At 41.7% G+C, this 21,582-nt stretch overlaps 2 protein-coding genes across 4 annotated transcripts in view; both read left to right on the forward strand.

Moving 5' to 3' along the window:
- Positions 1-16,319, forward strand: part of tup (LIM1_Isl and LIM2_Isl domain-containing protein tup) — a 30,247-nt gene extending 13,928 nt beyond the window's left edge. Inside the window, exons 2-9 of the mRNA XM_018099130.3 lie at positions 10,445-10,634; positions 11,866-11,996; positions 12,092-12,280; positions 14,542-14,662; positions 14,729-14,891; positions 14,981-15,196; positions 15,313-15,499; positions 15,564-16,319. Of these exons, the coding sequence (XP_017954619.1) occupies positions 10,445-10,634; positions 11,866-11,996; positions 12,092-12,280; positions 14,542-14,662; positions 14,729-14,891; positions 14,981-15,196; positions 15,313-15,499; positions 15,564-15,805 (1,439 nt within the window). The 3' untranslated portion in view covers positions 15,806-16,319. The remainder of the gene's footprint in view (positions 1-10,444; positions 10,635-11,865; positions 11,997-12,091; positions 12,281-14,541; positions 14,663-14,728; positions 14,892-14,980; positions 15,197-15,312; positions 15,500-15,563) is intronic.
- A 955-nt stretch (positions 16,320-17,274) lies between these two features.
- LOC108649968 (large ribosomal subunit protein uL13m) lies at positions 17,275-21,104 on the forward strand. Of its 3 annotated transcripts, XM_018099079.3 has the most exons (7): positions 17,276-17,446; positions 17,504-17,627; positions 18,742-18,992; positions 19,054-19,202; positions 19,292-20,030; positions 20,100-20,428; positions 20,494-21,104. In XM_018099079.3, the coding sequence occupies exons 1-7, from the start codon at positions 17,423-17,425 to the stop codon at positions 20,954-20,956; spliced, it is 2,079 nt and encodes a 692-aa protein (XP_017954568.1). In that variant the 5' UTR covers positions 17,276-17,422; the 3' UTR covers positions 20,957-21,104. The 3 variants fall into 3 exon arrangements, with proteins under 3 accessions (XP_017954570.1, XP_017954568.1, XP_017954569.1); XM_018099080.3 differs by lacking the exons at positions 17,276-17,446; positions 17,504-17,627 and adding an exon at positions 18,475-18,630; XM_018099081.3 differs by lacking the exons at positions 18,742-18,992; positions 19,054-19,202; positions 19,292-20,030; positions 20,100-20,428; positions 20,494-21,104 and adding an exon at positions 17,872-18,316 and having other exon boundaries at positions 17,275-17,446.
- The last annotated feature ends 478 nt before the right edge of the window (positions 21,105-21,582 follow it).

A 21,582-nucleotide genomic window follows, 5' to 3' on the forward strand; every position in this document is an offset into this window, starting at 1 on the left:
GTTTTTATAGTTGATAATTTCGATTAACTTGATTCATATATAAGCATCAAGTCTATAAACTTCAACAGCCAAAGCGCACAGTTTCTCTTTCGAAAAGCCAATATGCTCTCTTCATACTCCTGAACGAGCAGAGAGGCAATCAGACAGAGAGAGAGTATGTGAGAGAGAGTGAGAAGGCACATCTACAGGCTTGTCAACGATCGCCGCTTGTATACGACACCCAAATAAAATAATATAAATTAATTAACAAAACGAAGCCGAAATGAAGTTAAAATTTGCATGAACAACGCGCAGCCTTTGGCGGCTGCTGCTCACAAAATAAAATTAAAATAAAAATAACAAAAATAAAAAACAAAAGCAACAAAACAAAAACCTGGCTAAATGCAGTTCGGCCCTTGCGTGCGCGTAATCGAACAACCTCCACACACACACATGCCTTCGCAGTAATATATGTATATGACCATATATATACTTGCATTTAGTTCTTTTAAGCATCTCTTATAAAAGGACCACAACGAGGCTCGTAAGACGGCGTTAAATGTTCGACTCTCCCTCGCTCGCTCTTTGCCAGCCATAAAGCAGCGGCGGCCTCTTTTAATGAGGTCTTAAGTTTTTATAACGGTGCTTACATACACACGCACACAGAGGCACACACACACTTACGCACCAAGTGCATCCAGCTTAGGAATGTGGCAGCCGAGGCACACCCAGTTCAAGCTGCTCAACTAGAGATGAACTCTTGCCCAAGGCTCAAGCCGGCGAAAAGGGCTTCCTTTTTACTTAGTGCTCAATAAACTCAATTATGCATAAAATGGGGCGACCAAGAGAGCGAAAGAGTGAGGAAGATAGAGAGAGAGAGCGAGAGATGAATGCTGCTCTTGATTGGCAAATACAAGTATGGCAGTGGAAGAGCTTGAATAAATCTTATAAATCTGGAGAGAAAAATTTAATTCACAAAAATATTTAAAAGAAATTTTAATAAAATGTTGTTATATTTTTCTTAAAAAAAATAAAATATAATATATACATGGAATTTATAAATAACAAATTATAATTAAAATTACAAATATCTAAACAAATAATAAATATATTGTATATGAATACATTTCATTTAAAGTTAAAAAATATGAATATATTAATAAATTATTTATAAAATTAAAAAATATATATCTATATATTTTGTAATAAATGTATTAATGTATATATAAATATATGTATATATGTATATATAATACATTGTGTATACCCTGAACCCGCTCGATATGTGAAATCATGATTTCGTTTAAATTTATGTTTGTAAAACACATACATTCCTTTTTTCAAAAAATAAATAAAAAACACACTTATTTATTTATCTATTTACTTGCTCAAGTCATGCATATTTAAAAATTAAATAAAATTCTCTCATACTTTATATAAAAACTGAATATAATAAAAAAATTTTTTTTTTTTTTTTTTGAAGAAAAAATTCCTAAAATAAAGACAAGTCAATACAAATAGTATAACATTAAAATTTTATATTAATATAATTTTTAATGAATATTTTTATGTTTAAATAATCTAAAAATAAAATGATCTCCCATTTTAAATGGCTTCAGGGTATATAATAAATGAATAAAGAAAGTTTGCTTAAATAAGAATAATAATCCTAAGATATGCTCTTTAAGGTATTATTGATATTCTTAAAGCTTTATCATATACTATCTCTGTATCTGTACCCATATATGTATGTATATATAGAGTTTCATAAATATATTTCTGTACACATATATGTATGTACATATATATATTTATAAATTTCTTTGCTCGCTTGACTCCTCTCTAGTGGCTTCGGTTTGTAGAATTGTAGAATTCGCACCATCGCAACTGATATTTAGCCGAGTCCAGAGAGTATGTTGCTAACGCATGTTGCATGCCGGCCAAGTAACAAGGCAACAATAGCAACAACAACAACAACAACAACAACAACAACAAGAAAGCAACATTCACAATGCTCAAGTGCAAAAGGTGCGCATGCGCAACAACAACAACAACAACGGCAAATGCAAACAAGGCAGCTTCGTTGTATGCAAAGCAAAAAAGAAGAGGCCACTCAATAAAGGAGCGAGTGAGAGACAGAGAGAGAGAGAGAGAGAGAGGGAGAGAGGGAGAGAGGGAGACGGAGATGAGATGAGGTGCTGTGCTTGGTCAGTTCGTGTTTGCGCAATATTTGCGACAAATAAAGCATAAAAACTGTTAAAGTTCACACGCGTCGGGTCAAATATTTACACAAGCCAACTGCCAGCGAAGGCAAAAGGCAACAGGCAACAATAACAACAACAACAACAACAACAACAACAGCAGCAACAGCTACAATTGAATGCAACAATGTGGTCAATTTTATTTTGACCAAAAGCGCTTTGACTTTGGCTAATTAGACAGCCGAAAAAACAAATGCCAAATGCCAAAAGCAAAAATTTATGATAAATACAAAAAAACCCAAAAAAAAAAATTAGTTAAAAAATGTGCAAAAAATTTACTGGCTGTCTGTCAGCATTTGCAACATGTTGCATTGACCATAAAAAGTTTCAACTGCAATTTGATTGCGTTTAACGTATTTTTTTTTTTTGGCTGTTGATGAATTTTTCGATTTGTTGTTGAGCTTTAATTGTGTGCGTGTGTGCGTGTGTGTGTGTGTGGTGCATGCCACATGTGGCTGGCAAGCTGACATTAATTTGACACATTTTCGACTCATTACTGACGTTGAGCTGTCAGATTTGTATACACGAGCAGAAGAAGAAGCAGAAAAGGGTTTTGATACCCTCGAGGCGGCTTTCACCTTTGCTCTAAGCTGGCAGGCGGGGCGCCCTTGGCCATTGGCGACACAACATAAATAAATGTCGCGCTTATCTGGCACAAACACACGCACACACACACACACACTTGTATATGTTGTATATGTATATATCGATTCGATCCTGCGTCGGCGTTTGTTTTTTTTTTTTTTTTGGCCAAGACAAATGCGTTGTCAACGCAACCTGCCTAATAACCCATCATGATCATCACTTAGCCCGCTTGTTGCCACGGCCGAGCCATGTTTTGAGAAGTCGCCTGTCTCTGGGACACTATCGCGTCTTGTCATCTGTCTGCGCGCCAAGCAACACACGCAGCATCCGTAGCCAGAGCCAGAGCCAGAGCCAAAGCCAGAGGCAGAGGCAGAGCCAGCGCGTCGGCATTTTGTTGCACAAAAAAAAAGGTCATTTCCGTTGCAGCAGTGCAGCAATATGTGTGCGTGTGTGTGTGTTTGTTGGCTGGCATAAATTGTGTGCTGCAGGCCCATGTCCATTTTGAGTCCAGGCACTCTTTGATGTCGCGGCATTGGCAGCTTCTGCCTCGACGGCTGCCGCTGCCGCTGCTGCTGCTGCTGCTGCTGCTGCTGCTGCTGCTGTGGCTGCATGTCTCGTATTCAAATTTGGCTTCAATAAAACGACAGCCAACAACTGCAACAACAACAACTGCAACAACAACAGCAACAACAATGAGGCAAATCAAACACTTCAAAGCAACTGCAAGGCGGCGGCTTCTTTTGGAGCTTCAGTTTGTTGTCGTCTTTTTTCCAGCCGCCTCTTACCCCTTCCCCTCTACTTCTGCTTCTTCTTCTTCTTCATCGTCGTCGGCGACGTTGGCTCAATCGAATCGAAAATCGAACTGTTTGATTCAGAGTTCTGTTATATTTATATTGACTGCGCTTCAGCTTACACTCACAATCGCTGCGAGATGAGATGAGATGAGGCGAGAGGAGAGGAGAGGCGAGGAGACGTAGCTGAGCGCGTGACACGATCAATTCTTTGTCCACTGTCCACTTCACTGAACAATGGAATCAATCAAAGTGGGAGTCAGAGTCAGAGTCAGAAAAAAGAAAACAAATTTAGAAATAAATGAAAGACATGTGAAGGAAGGCCAACGAACAAATTGCTGCTAAACTTTGAAAACTTAAACAAAAGGCCAGAAAAAGTTTAGAGAGAAGGAGGGAGAGGAGAGAGAGGTGTGGGTGGGTGAAAGAGAAAAGTCAGTCAAAAATTGACAAATGAAAAAAATATTATGTACATACATACATATATATAATTTCTAATATTTAATATTCAAAGAAATTAGACAACAAAATATGCTAAAAACAATTTTTAAGTAAAGCGCAATCGAACATAGAGCAATATTAGCAAGAAGAAGAAAAGTTTCAATAAAACAGCAAATGTGTCAAGAAAAAAATGCTTGAAAAAGAGACGAGAAATTAGAAATTTCTGTTACAAAATGGCTTCACATTAATTAATTTTGATATTTTAAGTATATACGAATTTTCGTATTTGAAAAGAGCTAAGCATTTGGTCTATAATGATTCATATTACTGAACTGGGGAAAATTATTAATTTTTAAATAATTATGAAAATGGTGTTGAAGTTCAATACAAAATATATTGAATGCATTTTTTTGTATTTTTTAAACCAAAGCACACTTATATTAAATAAAGAATGGTATAGCTTGTATAGAGAAAGGTTTTCATCTATATTTTTAGCAATCTATACCACTCTACTTCAAACTGCTTTTACTACCTGTCAATACAAACGCCTTTATCCTTTCTCGCACTCCGATCGTCTCTTCTCTGCTCTCTCTCTCTCTCTCTCTCTCTCTCTCTCTCTCTCTCTCTCTCTCTCTCTCACTATCTCCCTCTCCCGCTCGTTCTCCTTCTATTTCCACTCATCTCATCCCATTCAACCGACTCACGCTACCATCTCTAGCTGATGCTTAAACCGTTCTCTTGCTGCGCATCTTTCAGTGAGATTTTTGCCCCCAATCGAAATGCTCTTTGGTGTTTTGTGTAATTAATTAGGCAAATTTATATATTGTATACAAATACAGCCAAATAAAAGATATAGATACCAGTGTGTGTGTGTGTGTGTGTCGAGGCGGTACAATGTTTTTGATGTGGCTTACAGCTAAATGAAGATTACGTTGTCATTGTCAAAGCAACTGCACTTAATTAAGCCAACTTAAGGCAGACAATCAAAGCGCAGAAAGCACCAAAATTGCAGCACAGACAGACTAAAAGACAGAGAGAGGGAGAGAGAGGGAGAGAGAGGGAGAGAGAGGAAGAGAGACGAGTCGGTAGAGGACACATAATTGATAGGATCCCAGCGAGCGGAGGCAGACAAACAAATCAAAAACCACAAAAGCTTCCTACCAGCTGGACAGACACTGGCAAAGGAGAAACCCAGTTGGATGAGGAGGAGCAGGAGCAGGAGGAGTAGCAGTAGGAGGAGGGAAAGAGTGCGGTCATCCCTGCCCACGCAGCACACAAAACAATGGCCAGCGAATGTTGCCTAATCAGTGAAAGGGTAGCAGAGCAGAGACATAGCATACAGAGAGAGAGAGAGAGAGAAGGGGAGAGGGAGGATGCCTGCAGGATGAGCGCTCGTTACGTATCTACAAAATTGATGAGTCTGTCAAAATGTGAATGCGAGAAATCGAAAAGAACGACAAGAACGAAAAACGAAGCGAAAATCGACAAACGATGCACAGATACAGCTGCGGCACGTGTTTGCCCAGCGCTGTCATCATTAATTTTGTAAAGCGGCCAGGTAAAAAATATAAAAAAATATATATGTATATATACATAAAAAACAAGCTAAAACAACTTGGCGTTTATTCCGGGAAAAATGACAAATTTTCGTAGAAGTCACGCGGCCCTTGTGGGAGTCGTCTCCAACTACTGAATTCGACTGCGACGGCGACTGCGACGCGATTTTTATGGCCATGTGAAATTCCTAGTTGCGGCGGCACTTGCTTTTCAACTGTCAGTGGCTGCGCTTTGTATGGCCATTCAAGCAGCCATAAATCAAACAAATCAACACAAAATATGTGAATATATATCTGTATATACATACATATTCATGCAGGCAGCTCTGAAACAGTAGTTGATTTGGGAATCGCGCGCATATCCGTAAGAGAGCTTCCATAATTTGGTGTCTGGTGGAGTCTTTGGCTTACACTCGCGTCTATCTTATCGATGCTTTGCATTTTGCATGTCGACAACAACACGAAATGATGCTGCAAGCAGCAGCAGCAGCAGCAGGAGTTGCTGTCAGAGGTGCTCCTCCAGGCAGGCAGCCAGGCAGCCATTGCCATTGCAACCAAAACTGGTTGCAGCAAACACAATTTTTGTGCCCAAGTTCGATTTGTGGCTCCTTTGAAAGATTGCCGACAACTGATAAGCAGCTGCTGCTGCCGCGGCTGCTCCTGCTGCTGCTTAGAGCTTCCCCTTGCAATGGACGCTGGGCTTTCGTTATTTGCCTTTGATATGTTTATTGGCCTGACCCCCCGACAAACAGCCGCCAGCCGGGGCAGTTCCTCAAATGCTCATAGAATGGACGCTCAGCCAAGCTATCCATCAAGCTGTAGCAGTCCACAGCCTCAACTGAACTTCAGCGCCCGCTCTAGCTCTCGCCCCATCCTCTTCTCCCGCTGGACACGAGCGAAACGCGTGTAATTAGATAAAAACGCTTAAACGCGCAAGATACTCCAGCCAGATACGTATTGCTCAGCTCTCTGCTGTAAAGCACGCCAATTGGCGAGTTTTACTTTAGTTTATTTGTCAGCTTTAGCTTCGTCTTGTAGATTTCTTTACATTTTATCTAGAAACAAGCTGCGATTCGAAGGCGAGTCGAGGCTTTGCATACACTAAGGAAATTAAATGGGAGTTGCGATTTTATATAAAAGGGAGAGCAAAGAGGAGAATATTTAATTCAAATTAAACAGATTTATTTATATTATATTATAAAAACTAACTTAAAAATAAATAAAAATAAATAAAAATTTAAATTTAAAAAAATATATTATTCAAGGTAAATTTTAATAATAATTGTTATATATTTTTGTTTATTAAAAATTATTATTTGGATTATGTTCTAAAGATAGAACTCGTCTTTAAAAATATTTTAACCAATGAAATCTTTAATATATTTATATTCATATAATAAACATTAGATTATTCTCTGTATATCTTCCATATACAATATCATATAAAATATCAACCGTTCGTCATAGACTTTTTCGCTTAGTGTATTCATATCAAATGGTGCTAGAGGGAAAGGTTCAAGAGCAGGCAGCAGCCAAAAGGTGCGGCCATTAAAAATTTAAGCACTGCCAAATAAAACTTGAAGTTGAAGCCAAGATCATACTCGTAGCAACGGCAGCAAATTCAACGACTACAACAACAGCAACAACAACAACAACATTATTTTGAACGTTGTCTGTTTTTGTAGCTGCTGTGCGTTGTCAGTTGTTTAATTGAAAAATTTATAGGCAAAATGAAAGAAAAAAGAATTTATATATGCACATACATACATATATCTATACATATACAATATATGTGTAAGTAAATACAACAGCAAAATGGAATGACATGCAAAAATGACACGCAGCGTGCAAATGCGGCAAAATGTTGAAAATGTTGCAAATGCTGCGAAACGTTGCTCGTTAAAAGTGAAAAAGCCGCAGCAGCCGCATGTGCTGCCACACCTCCGCAGCACCTCGCCTCGCCTCGGCTCACCTGAGTTCAGCTAGCCTAGCCGCAGCTGAAAATTCCTAGACGACAAACACGAGACTAAAAATTGCATTTGTCCCCTCGCTCCAGCCCCGTGCCTCCCCATATCCCTCCCCCTCACCCTTCTCGAGCACTCTTGTGCAACCCCAAAGTGTGCCGCAAAAAGCGCCGAAAAACGAAAAATCGAGCAGACCACGGCGCGCCAAATGCCAAAGCCAGCACCAGTCCCCAGCCCCCAACCCCCAACCCAGCCCAGTCGCTAGTCCCGGCCACCAGCAACCCTCAAAAAGGCGCGCACACACACATTTTCGAGGGGGCGGTTTGGGCAACATGCAAAGGATACGCCACAAAAGCGGAAAGACCCCCAACAAAACCCCCAAACCAACAACAACAAAAAATGATACAAGCGCAGGAGTTGCGCTTAAATTCCCATTACGAGTCGTAATGGCTGCGGTGTGTCTATGTGTGTGTGTGTGTGTGTGTGAAGAAAAATGAAAACGCACTGCGCAGGATCATTAAGGCAGACAAACACCTACACACACACACACACACCATACACACACACACATACGGAGAGCAACAAACAATGAATGCGAAATGTCAGTCAGCAAAAGATACGCAGCCTGGAAATTTATACAAAAGAAGCTGTCCAAAAGCGACAACAACAACAACAACAACAGCAGCAGCAGCAACGGGAAGAAAAATGGTGGCCACGCACACACAACAACAACAGCTACACGAACAACAACTGCTACAGCTATAGCTACAGCTTTAGCTACAGCTACATGACTGACTATATAGGGTAGCTTTGTGCGCAAGCGAGACAGCTGAGACAGCGCGCGTAAGTGCGACAGAGAGACGGGCAGAAAAAAGCGCACATGCTACACAGAAGACAAAAAAAAGTTCAGGCAAAGGCTGAGGCTGAGGCTGAGGCTTCAAGCTGCGCTGAAGGCCGAGCCAAAAGCAAAGGCTGTACAGGAGAAGGGGAGACAGAGGGAGAGAGAGAGAGCAGAGCACAGCACATGGAAGTAAATGCTGGCGTCTGAAGTGCTTCAAGCATGAAAGCAACAAATACAAATACAAGGCAAACGCGAAAACCAGGCGAAAAAAAGCGCAGGCCAAAAAAAAAAATGAATAAAAATAAATACAGAAGAAAGAAAGAAAGACAGCAACAACAACAACAAAAGGCACAGCGAACGGGCAACGGCAGCAACTTGTCTGCTCCGCCTTTATAAATAATTCATGTGCAGAGGCTGCGAGTGCGAAAGATACGCAATATACAAACACACGCACACGCATACAAGTGCACACACATAAACAGTTGCTACGCAGCTACGTTTAAAGACACAAAGAGGAAGCAGCCACAGAGCTTCGTGTGTGTCGCTCGCGCTCGCTCTATGCGCGCTGTATGTGTGTGTGTGTGTGTGCGAAACATTTAAAACGTGCTAAACGCGCGTCAAAGTTTTTCTTAATTTTTCAACAAGCAAAAAGTTTTTCCTGTTGCAAAAGTTTCTTTTTTTTTCGCTGAGTTGCCAAGGATTACAGCATACACATACATACATACATACATACTATATATGTATGTACATATAGTACGTAGGGTGGCAACGCTGGTACTCGTACATAATGTGGCAAAGATTGCATTGATTTTTTCTATTTCTTTTTTTTTCTGACTGTTTTTGGCACCCAAACCTTTGGCGGCGCAAACTTTTGGCTCGAACTTTTGGGCCAACTTAAATACTTGAAAATTGTGTGCAGATTTATGAATTTTTCAAATGTTTCTCCGACAAAAAGTTTTATTTTGGGGCGGCACACTCGCAGACAAGTTGGCAAGCGCGAGGCCAGCTTTATTTGATAACAATTTGTTAATTAGCGCCATCTTTGTTTTGCGACTTACTTATTTTTGTTTACAACATTGCGAGGCGCATAATTGGCTAAAAGTGCAGCGCCAGCTTCATGTAAAACACATCAGCAGATTAAATAAACTGAAAAGTGATTTACCGACGCTGCCAACTGCCGACGGCAAAAGCTAAAAAGCCATTGAAATAGCTGTATTTAAAGCGACTTCAATTGAACTCTGTAAGTTTACAGTGTGGCTGTAGCTAACAGTTGAAGCTGCTGTTAAGCGCTTGTAGCTTCCCTCCCAGCATTTTTGAGTTTAACAGAGCATAAGTGAGTCTTAAAAGACTCGCACGACGATTGAAAATAGTCATATTTGAGCTCATTTTCTGATCATAAAAGACTATTCAGTCGGGAAAAAATTGTACCCTAGCCGCGACTCTTCTTGATAAGTCGCTTACGACTCTTTTTTTTAATCATAAAAGAGTCTTCTACGAGTCATCTTTTAAACATAAAAGTGTCTTCCACGAGTCATCTTTTAATCAAAAAAGAGTCTTAATTTAATCATTTCTGACTCATATTCCAAGGTGCTTAAGAAAAAGTGCCGTTTAACTTAGATAAGAGTCGCTTTTGGATCAGCCAAGCAACCAGAATATGAGTGCATAGAAACAAAGCAAAAGCAAGCAACGATCATATTTTAATCACCTGCATGTTCATTTGACGATTGCTTTGAATTTCGCTTTTGCATTTCAAAGCAATCATACTTTGAGCATATGAAAGGGTCATTTATGAGTCTTCTTTCGATCGCCCAGGAGATTAGATCGTTTTTTAATCGTCAAAGGGACTCAAAAAAGACTCATCAAGACGATTTCTGTTAAAACAGTCTTCCAATTGCTTGCTGGGTTGCAGTTTAGACTCTCTTCTTTGAGTGTCATAGCAGTCAGCTTTACTATGGCCATTTGAAATTAATTGAAATTGCATTTAAATGTTGTATTAATTTGAAATTTTTGTCTCTTTTTGATCTTACAGAAAAACAACGCTTGTCACATTGCGTCGGCTGCGGCGGCCAGATACACGATCAGTACATATTGCGCGTCGCACCGGACCTGGAATGGCATGCGGCGTGCTTAAAGTGCCAGGAGTGCAGGCAATTCCTGGACGAGAGCTGTACGTGTTTTGTTCGCGATGGCAAAACCTATTGCAAGCGTGATTATGTTAGGTAAGTTGACTTGATGTAGATAACTATAGTTATGCAGAAGTTGGTACATAATTAGTAGAGATAGCATAGATAGTCTATTCAAGTCTGAGCTTTGCAGTTGAATCCGATCCACAAACATCCATATCACTTTAAACTAGTTTTCCGGTAATGCCGTTTTCACCTGCATCAACTCAACAAGTAAACTCTTAAGCAATCTCCCAAACCATTTGACTTTGGCTAATAGTGAAAATTGGTTAGCTGACAGTTGAGATTATCCGCTGATACCCTGTAAATTTGGTGGGGGCTGTCACATGGCCCACTCGCTGGCCAGCCGGCAATTGTAGCAGCTCGACACTTGTTAGCCATGTTAATTAGATGAAGCTTGCCAACTGGAATCTTGTTTTGGGGCTAGCAGCTTGCTAACTGCGACTAGCTTACAGATTTCATCATCATCATCGTCATCGTCATCAATAGCAGCAACAACAGCAGCAGCAGCAGCTGTTGTGCTGAGGGGGAGGCTGAAGTCTGCCAACTATTTGCCATGCAAATCTTTGAATAATTGATTAGCACGTGCAAAGCTATAAATTAACACCTGACTTGCACAAATGATTGATGTTCGAGGCGGCGACGGCCACAAAAGACGGCGCTGCGTTTACTTTACTCTTTATTCGCTTATTTATTTAACTCGTCTTCTTCTTGGTTGCTTCTTTTCATTTTGATTCTGAATACCCTAAGATCATAAAACGTAGAATGACTAAAGCTTAGACAACAGCTGCGAATTTATAAAGATTGGAGATGCAGATAGCATAGAGCATATCTATAAGGAGAGATATATATATGTATATAGTATTTAGTATATAGTATAAATAGTATATAGTATACCTACAGGTATTTATATAAATTGTACATATTTATAGTCTGTAGAATCTACTTCTACACACATTACATTTCTCTGTTAACTACTCGTTAACAGAATTCTGTTATGCTGAGGCTAGCTTGCACAGCTGAGCTTTTACGGGGCATTTGTAAGCCGAGTTTACACTCCATTTTACACTTGTTTGTTATTTTTATTTATTTTCATTTGATTTGATATTTATTTGTTTGCTGAAAAGCCATAAAGAATCATATTTGGTGGGCGCACTTGAACGCCCCCAAGGCTATTTACAAACACATTCACATTTATGTATCTCTAATCATGAGACGCCCTAACTCATCATCTTCTTCCTCTTCCTCTGCTCGTCTCGTTTCACAGGTTATTTGGTACAAAATGTGATAAATGCGGTAACTCCTTTAGCAAAAATGATTTTGTGATGCGAGCCAAGACGAAAATCTTTCACATCGAGTGTTTTCGTTGCTCCGCGTGCGCTCGACAATTGCTGCCAGGTGAGTTGCCTCTCTCCCTCTCCCACTCTCTCCCACTCTATATCTATATTTACTTAATCATAATATTGTTTTTGTTTACCCTACTCGTTCATCAGGCGATGAGTTCGCGTTACGCGATGCGGGCGCCCTCTACTGCAAGGAGGATCACGACGTCCTGGAGAAGTCCTCGCAGAGCAGCCTCACGTCCTCGTCCGTGGAGAGCAACAACAACATTAGCAGTAGTAACAACAACAATACAAACCTTAGCAATAATAACCATTCCAGCGAACTGGGCTCAATGTCGGGTAAGTGCCTCAATCTTTGCCAATTGACTCTCATCTTTGATTGACTCTATGGAATGGGCAGTCGAATGGCTGCTAGCATAGAGCCTAGAGCTGGCCTAGAGCCTAGAGTTTAGAGTATTTGCCATTTACCTTTCCTAATTACTTTCAATAACTCCTACTCTTTCTCTCTGTTTTCTCTCTTGGTCGGTATTGCTTCTCCCTACTGCGCCCTCTCGATCTCTAACTGCTTTTGCCATCTCTCTTTTCCAAATCTCTTTTCTCCTGTCTCCCTAGAGTAAAAAGAACTTTTTCTTTCTCTCTAATTTTTTTCCTGTATTTAGTTTTCGCTCCCTTTTGTGACCCACTTATTGAGGACTTATCTTATATAAATAACTTTCAATTCTCTCCACTTACCCAATTATGACAATTGCAAAATGCAGTTTTGCTTTGCACCCGGGACACCTGGGCTGGCGGCCAACTCAATTAGCCCGAATTGCAATAGACTAAATGATTTTTTCGCGTAGTTCGCGAATGCGTTTACCGACTGCTCCACTTATTCGCATAGATTGAAAGCTCTAGCCCAATTAGGCTAAAGAGTGGTGTGAGCGAGAGGGAGAGAGAGGGAGGGAGAGAGGACGGGAAATGGGCTCTATTGAGTGGGTCGGCAAGCACAAAGGTTTGTTTTATTCTTAGAAAGACAGCGTTACATCCTTGTAACGCGATAGAGTGTCAATAGAAATCGGCAAACGTCAAACAATGTTCGACAATTGTCAAACCATATCGTCAACATAATCTTTCATTGTTTAAACTGAAAGAAGGGGGAAGAGACATAGAGAGAGTGGGAGACTAGACCTTATCAACATGCGGCGGTGTTGTCAAAGTCTAGGCAAGCTCGTGTGCGGGCTAAACGGAAAGACGCAGATAGATAGAGAGAGAGAGAGAGAGAGGGAGAGAGAGAGAGAGAGTGTGTGAGAGAGACAGAGCCAGATCGCCTCTAATAGTTGGGGAATTTGCGAATGAAGCTTGGCTTGACTTGAGTCGACTTGGCTTGGCTGCTGCGACAAACAAAGTCTTCAACTTGCATTCAAGCATTCAGGCAGGCAAGCACAGTATCTCACGCTCTCTTCCTCTCTCTCTCGCTCTGCGTCTCCTGCTACATCTTTGATTCAGCGTCCATTCATAGTTCCACTCGTTGTATTTGCGCTCAACTCGAATAAGGCACGCAGCAGCTTCAAGTGTTTGCCATATGTCGGCGCTTTGATCTCTGCTCGCAGTCACAGCTCACAGTCACAGCTCACACTCGCAGTCACAGTCACAGTTCACAGTTGGCAGTCACAGTCACAGTCGTTGGCCGCTTTAATTTGTATAAAAGTATTTTTCTTTTTGCCAAAAACTTTTTTGCTGTTTGTCTTCAATTTGTTTTGTTTCTCGCTTCAAACGAAAGGCCGCTGATCGATTGTAGCGCTTGGCTCATTCATCGATGCGATCGTTATCGAAATTAGATAACGATAACAACTTGTTTGGCTGTTGTGAAACACGACTTAATTACGAACCACGCACCAAGACCAAGAACTCATCTCCCTCTGCCTTCTGCCATCTGCGTTCTGCCTCTACCTCCGCCTCTACCCCTGCCTCTACCCATACTTCTGCCTCTATCTCTGCTCGTGCCATGGACATCTTTTTGGCCCGTACACAGCCTCCTCTTTGATCTTGAGCGGAGAGAGGGGCGCACGAGCAGTTTGACTCAGGGTCGCCAACTGCTGCTATTTTCGGCCGTTTCTTGCGGTCTATTGGAATTCGTCTCTCTCTCTCTCTCTCTCTGTCTTTCCCTTTGTGGCCGTGCAATTTATCAACGCGTAGTTCAAAGCGATTGCAAAAATAGCAAAATGATTGCGAATCGACAAACGATATGGGTGAAACACATCTCTCCAGAGATCAGTTCCAGATAAGAGACCTTTCTGTAGTATCTACATAAATGTAGGTCGTACATGGGTTTGTAATAAGAGACTAATTCAGAGTCTGTCTAATGGGGTGGGGAAACAAGGATGAGTGATATTTCTATGCCAACACAGTTGTATCAACTCTATTTCGAAGGGTTCTGCCATGCCTCCTGCTGTCTGTAACGAAATCGAATATTTTCTTAAATATTCCCTGCCTTGCTTTGCCTTCACTCACATCAGAAACAACACAACTCTCTACACTTAAACACCTCAGACATTATAATAATTAATAATAGAAATGTAGTGAAATATAACACAAAACTCTTGCTTGTCGTATTCCAGATTCTGGCAGCGAATCGGGCTCCCACAAAAGTATTAGGGATAAGCGTCCGTCGGGCCCCTCGGACGGCAAGCCCACGCGAGTGCGAACGGTGCTCAACGAGAAGCAGCTGCATACCTTGAGGTGAGCATGCGCCCAGCTGGCCCCGCCCACCAAATGCTAAATCTCGAATCACTCAATCTTTTGTAGAACCTGCTACAATGCTAATCCGCGACCTGATGCGCTGATGAAGGAGCAGCTGGTTGAGATGACGGGCCTGTCGCCGCGCGTCATTCGCGTCTGGTTCCAGAACAAGCGCTGCAAGGACAAGAAGAAGACAATTCAAATGAAGTTGCAAATGCAACAGGAGAAGGTAAGGCTCTCTCCCACATTTCTCTCTCTCTCTCTCTCTCTTCTCTTTCTTTGAGCATTTTTCACATGTGACTTTGGTTTACTTTGCAGGAGGGTCGCAAGCTGGGGTACGGCGCCATGCAGGGCATTCCCATGATTGCCAGCTCACCCGTGCGGCACGACTCACCGCTGAATCTGCAGGGACTCGATGTGCAGACATATCAACCGCCATGGAAAGCCTTAAGCGACTTTGCCCTGCACGCCGATCTGGACAGCAATGGGGCCATCAATACGCACACGCCCGCATTTCAGCAGCTCGTCAACCAGGTGAGCAAAGAGTCATGAAATTGAACTAGTTATGAGCAAATAGAGAACTAGTTCATATAAAAGATTATTATATTTAATCTCACATCTTTCTCTCTCTCTCTCTCTCTCTCCTGCAGATGCACGGCTACGATTTGAATGGAATGCCCGTGCTGCCGCCACATCCGCCTCAGGGACCGCATCCCCCGCCGCCGGGCCAGCAAATGAACGGGCCGCCCGGCGGGAGCAGCCTGGACTCGGGCATCACGTCGCACCACCATCCGGACAGCACCGATTCGTATGTGACGTACCTGGAGAGCGATGACAGTATGCAAGGCAGTCCATAGACAAAACGTACCGAATCTAATCTCAGCTTCTTTTGTTGCTCCAGAATCCAAGCTGGCGCTGACGCCATCCTCCTCGTCATCGGCATCGGCGGCCACATCGATCTCATCGCCGCCGTCGTCCGCAGTGGTGGGTGGGGCTGGTGCCAATCTTGTGGGCGTGGGCGTGGGCGTGGGCATAGGTGTGGGCATGGGCGTGGGCATGGCCGAGGGCGGCAATCCATCGGCCACGGAGCAGCTGATGCAAATGCTACAGAAAGTTACCGGCTCGCCGGCATCAGTTCTCTGAGCTTGGGAGCGTGGCGGCTGCGATGGCGAGGTTGAGGATGCGAAATCAAATGCAGTTGCAGTTGCTGCTGCTGCTGCTGTCAAACAGCGCAAACAGCTCGCGGGCTTGTGCAATGTGGCTGATGAAGCCGTTGCGCCTCGTCTCAGTTTTTGATTCGGTGCCAAGAACTAGTCTCTGGGCCAATTGGCTGGCATTCGGAAGTGGGTCTCCAGGCTCCTCCACCCCCTTTCTCACACTCCTTCTCCTACTCCCTTTCTCAGTTTCACTATCTCCATTTTCCTATCTATTCCTATTGCTTAACACTCTTAACACTACCTCTCAGACTTTGCCACTGTTGCGGGTGCGGGTTTCGGTACACAGAAAAAAAGAAAAAAGAAGAAAAAAAAAAAAAAAAAAAAAACGAAAAGGTGGAGACGATTTCAAGTTTCAACTTTCATTTCATCGTTTTCTTTGTTATGTAATATACGTAATATTTTTGTTGTTCTTTAAATTAATAATAACGCAAAAAAAGAAATATATGAAGAAAAAAAAAAAAAACATAAAAAAGGAATGCTCATACACTTGAAAAGTTTTAACAATAATTTCGCATTAAAAAACAAGCTCGTCAAGTAGGGAATTTCATTAAACACACACCACAAAAATTGTAAATAATTTTTTATATATATACATACATATATATTTTCATTAAAAATGCAAAAAACAATACAAAAACAAAATCGAAATTCATATGCGTACATTAAAAGCCCAAAATGGAAATGCAAAACGAGAAATTGACTATAAAAAAATGAACACAAAACAAAACAAGAACCTCGTGTGTATTATATGAGTATATATATATAAACTGCAAAGTAAACTAAACTATAACGAATTCAAAAACAAATCGCACTTGGCCAGTTGTAAATCGAATTAACAAAAGAAAAACAAACGCTACGTTAAGTTCATTAAATTGTATTAAATGAAAATGAAAATCGAAGGAAATAATTTGATGGAAACGTATGTAAGTGAGAAAACTGTAACTAAATCTAGACTTATTTGTTAGTTTATATAATATATATATATACACACATATATATATTTCCATTAATACACAAGAAACGAATGCAAACTGTAAGGCAGCGAACGTACCAAGGATGTTTAATACATTGTTTCGTGAAACAACTAATGTATTTTCAATAATATTTAAATAATATTAATAATAAACAGAGCATAAGTAATTTTAGTAACTATAGAAAATGTTTAAATGAAATTACAAACGAAAATAAATAACAAAAATCAGCATAAATTTAATTGTGGTATTTGTTGGGATTTTAAATTTTAAATTACGCGCCCTGGATTCACTGTTAAGGGAAAAGTTACTTTCTAATTTCAAATTGAAGACTGCGCGCCCACTTCAATGTTAAGGCAGTAGGGTAATTTATTTGCTTGGCAGCACTGTTGAAGCGCAGCCAACTTCAAGTGTGTGCTCAACTTATGTGAGCAAATTTGTGCGTGCAGCCAACTTCAAGTGAGCGCAGTATTGCGCACAGCCAACCTCGCGTGAACAGCACATAAATAAGCTGGGAGGTTGTTGCTTATTCTGATTTTAAATAATATTGTAAATAATAAATATTTATAGCAATGTCTATCGCTAAACGTGTGCAGGTTTGTATTGATGTAATGTGTGTGTGTGCATATTATAATCGAGCGTATTGTTCACAGCAATGGGCTACATTTGCGCGTACCTGGCACATATACGATTGCACCTGGCAAAATCCTTTCGAGTCCGCTCAGCTGGTTAAAACACATTTGATGGGCCTACATAAGCCCATTTACCATCCAATGAGTAAGTATAATTCAGCAATGATATGATTTAATATAGTTTTAAGTGAAAACGTGTGAAAAATCAAACCGCGAACTGCTGTGCGCTTCGTTACGTCACAAGCGCCTGCATTGTTAGTGTTGTTGTTGTGAAGCATTTGCCGGCTGAACGAAGAATTGAATGAAGAATTGTGAATCCCGTGGTCAGTTCTAGGTTAGCTTTATACTAGTATGCTCCAAGCTAAACTTAATCGACATTGTTTTTGTAGATGACTGCGGCGACCATGTGGTGGTAATCAATACGAAAGAAATAGCACTGCCCGGCGATGAGTGGGTGAAGCGGGTCTATTTCCACCACACCGGCTATCCAGGTGGCGCGTCCTGGACGTTGGCCTGGCAGCTGCACGAGAAGGATCCCACGATGGTGATGAAAAAGGCTGTTTACAATTCCATGAGGGGCAACCTGCAGCGCAGGTACACAATGCAGCGATTGCATCTGTTCGCTGATGACCAGGTGCCAGAGGAGATTCTCACGAATGTGACAAACCAAATACGCACACCTCGCACAGTGCCCCAGCGATTGGATCATATTGATAAGGAAACACTAGAGAATTTCCCCGCCATTGTGGATTATCCCAAGGACTATGTGTTGCGATAAGACGAATACTAAGGGTATTGTTAAGCAAAATATAATATTGTTATTTACACATTTAAGTGTTGGATTTTATTGTCTGGCCAGACCAATTTGCTTGAATACCACTGGTTTTCCATATTTGTAATCTACAAATGCACATATAATTTTTTTTTCTGCCCAATTTGAATGGCAACGAAATATATTTCAGCATATCGATACCTATGATAACGCTATCGATAGCGTTTGCGTAGCCCTGGTTTGTTTTTTATTTTCGTCTGCCGGCAGACAGCAGTGAATTGCATTAATACTCAATTTTTAAGCAACGCCCACTCAATTTTTAACTGGTGTGATCATCAATAATTGCGTTTTAAGTATTCCGCAAGCGCAACACCTGGTGAGAGTTGAATTAAATATCGCTCTGCCATACCTTCTCGCACCTTTCGAACACTTGTTTGAGACTTACAATCTTATCTTTCTCTCTCATTTTCCGTTGATTTGCTTGCAGTCACCACACGAACCTTGTGCACGACACATCTGCAGAAAGAGTCTCAGCATTCGCAGCTTTTGCCCATTTATCAGGTGAGAAAACGTAATATGGGTCGTTTGAGCAGCGTCGATCCCAGCTCCTACTCCGAGCCGGAGAAGATAACCACGGAACACACCGCTATCCACTGGAATGTGGATTTCGAGGCAACGAAGCTGCGCGGCAGTGTACTGCACAAATTCAAAGTGCTGTCCAGCAACCTGGAGAGCATTGTAAGTAAATTGGCACTAAATCTTTATAGTGTAACTAATTGGATATATTTTAATTAACTAGCTTCTGGATGTACGTGACATTGATGTGAAAAATGCCACGTTGCTAGCTGGTGGGTCGGAGCTGCCTATCAATTACTTCATCAGCGATCCCGTGCCTGATGTGGGCCAGAAACTTACTCTGGAGTTGCCAGCCGGCACAGCGAAGGGCAGGTAGGGTAGCACTCGATAAGCCCGCTAGCGTGCTAATCTATATAGCGCCTGTAAATAATGCCACTTATAATCGTATCTATATCGCGCAGTCTTAACGTACGCATTGATTACGAGACGGCTAGCAACGCGAGTGGGCTGCAGTGGCTGAACCCCAACCAGACCTTGGGCAAGCAGCATCCGTACATGTTCTCGCAATGCCAGGCGATACACGCTCGCTCCGTGATGCCCTGCCAGGACACGCCGGCTGTGAAGTTCACCTATGATGCCATCGTGGAGCATCCCAAGGAGTTGACCGCTCTGATGAGTGCTCTGATCGATAAGAACGAGCCGGGCAAGACGTACTTTAAACAGGAAGTTCCCATACCAGCGTATCTGGTTGCCATCGCCATTGGCAAACTTGTGTCCCGCCGCTTGGGCGAGAACTCGAACGTGTGGGCCGAGGAGGCTATCGTCGATGCCTGCGCCGAGGAGTTCTCGGAAACATCTACTATGCTGAAGACCGCCTCCGATTTGTGTGGACCGTACGTGTGGAAGCAGTACGATTTGCTTGTGATGCCGCCCTCATTTCCATTTGGCGGCATGGAGAATCCTTGCTTGACCTTTGTCACGCCCACTCTGCTAGCGGGCGATAAGTCCTTGGCGAATGTGGTTGCCCACGAGATCGCGCACAGCTGGACGGGGAATCTTGTGACCAACAAGAACTTTGAGCATTTCTGGCTAAACGAGGGCTTCACTGTCTTCGTCGAGTCCAAGATTGTGGGTCGCATGCAGGGCGCCAAGGAGCTGGACTTCCGCATGCTCAGCAACCTCACCGAGCTGCAGGAGTGTGTAAGTAGCTTCTACTAACTATTTTTTTTTTTTTTTCATTTACCATAATCATTAATTTCTGTTCTGCAGCTACGCACTCAATTGGCTGGCACACCGGAGCTTACACGACTCGTGGTGGATTTGAGCAACTGTGGGCCGGATGATGCATTCTCGTCTGTACCTTACATAAAGGGCTCCACATTCCTGCGCTATTTGGAGGATTTGTTGGGAGGCCCCACGGTCTTTGAGCCCTTCCTGCGCGACTATCTGAAGAAGTTTGCTTACAAGTCGATTGTCACAGATGATTTTAAGGGCGCTCTGTACGACTATTTCAAGGATACGGACAAGAAGGATAAACTGGGCCTTGTTGACTGGGAGTTGTGGCTGAAGTGCGAGGGCATGCCGCCGATTATACCAAAGTACGTCGAATAGATTCAATGAGAGACTATAGACAGAAATATTTGACATTGAATATTATTTTCAGATTCGATGAGTCCCTTGCAAATGTGACCAAGAATCTTGCCAGCCAGTGGAGCACAAAAACTGTGGATGAACTGGCCAAGAGCACGGACATTAACCAGCCCATTTCCATACACCAGTTGATTGAGTTCCTGGGCAAACTGATTGAGTGCAAGGACATTGTGGAGCTAAACGAACGCAAAATCGAGCTACTGGAGAAGACATACGATCTGAAGAAGTCGAGGAATGCCGAAGTGCGCTTCCGTCTCAATCGCTTGATCATACGTGCTCGCTTGATCAAGCGCCTGGACGAGATCATCGAGTTTGCCAATTCGAACTTCCGCATGAAGTTCTGCCGTCCCATCTATCGGGATCTGGCCGCGTGGCCAGAGGCCAAGCCGCGGGCAGTGGACAACTTCCTCAATGTCAAGGACCAAATGATGGCTGTCTGCTCGCACACCATCGAAAAGGATCTGGGCCTGAAGTAAACCCAAATTGCATTTAATAAAGTTCAACTTGAAGCTGTTTTCGAAAACCCATGAAAAAAGACTACAAAATTAACAAAAAATTTCAGTATATACATTATTCTCTGGCTTTTCTTGAATTATTGTTTTTATTAAAAAATAAGCAAAACTACGTTTATAACAAGTTGATTTTCCATTCCATGCTCATCGTATGCGACTCTTTTAAATGTATTTTGTCATCTCTCAAATTGAATTTTATGCATTCCGAATTTGTCGTAAAATTTTGTGTATTCTTAAATTTTTTTTTTTTTTACTATTTTTTGTGCAATTGGCCCAAAGCATTGCCAATTTTTTGTGTTCTTCACATTCAAATTAGGGATATTTCTCTCAATTTTCGTAATCCGTTTCGACTAACATTAAATTTTGTACAACTAACCAAATGTTGCTCAAGTTTTCGGGTCCTATGCGACAAATATACTTTGAATGCCTTTTAACTTATTTATATTCCTTTGTTATATATTTTGTTTATCTGTTTGTTGTTCATCTTGATTTAAATTCTTTAAAGTTCTGCTCGTAAATACACACACACACACAGATATTAAATTTATTATTGTTTTTGCTTGCATTTTGTTTTTCAACTTTACGAGTTT

Source organism: Drosophila navojoa, chromosome 3 (assembly GCF_054131105.1).
Source record: "Drosophila navojoa isolate 15081-1374.11 chromosome 3, UAZ_NAV_1.0, whole genome shotgun sequence".
Lineage (NCBI taxonomy): Eukaryota > Metazoa > Arthropoda > Insecta > Diptera > Drosophilidae > Drosophila > Drosophila navojoa.

Coding starts and splice junctions, on each gene's coding strand:
- LOC108649968 (XM_018099079.3), top strand. CDS start 17,423: ATGTCTATCGCTAAACGTGTGCAG. Junction 17,447..17,503: donor CTATCGCTAAACGTGTGCAG/GTTTGTATTGAT, acceptor TATTGTTCACAG/CAATGGGCTACATTTGCGCG. Junction 20,031..20,099: donor TCACCGAGCTGCAGGAGTGT/GTAAGTAGCTTC, acceptor TCTGTTCTGCAG/CTACGCACTCAATTGGCTGG.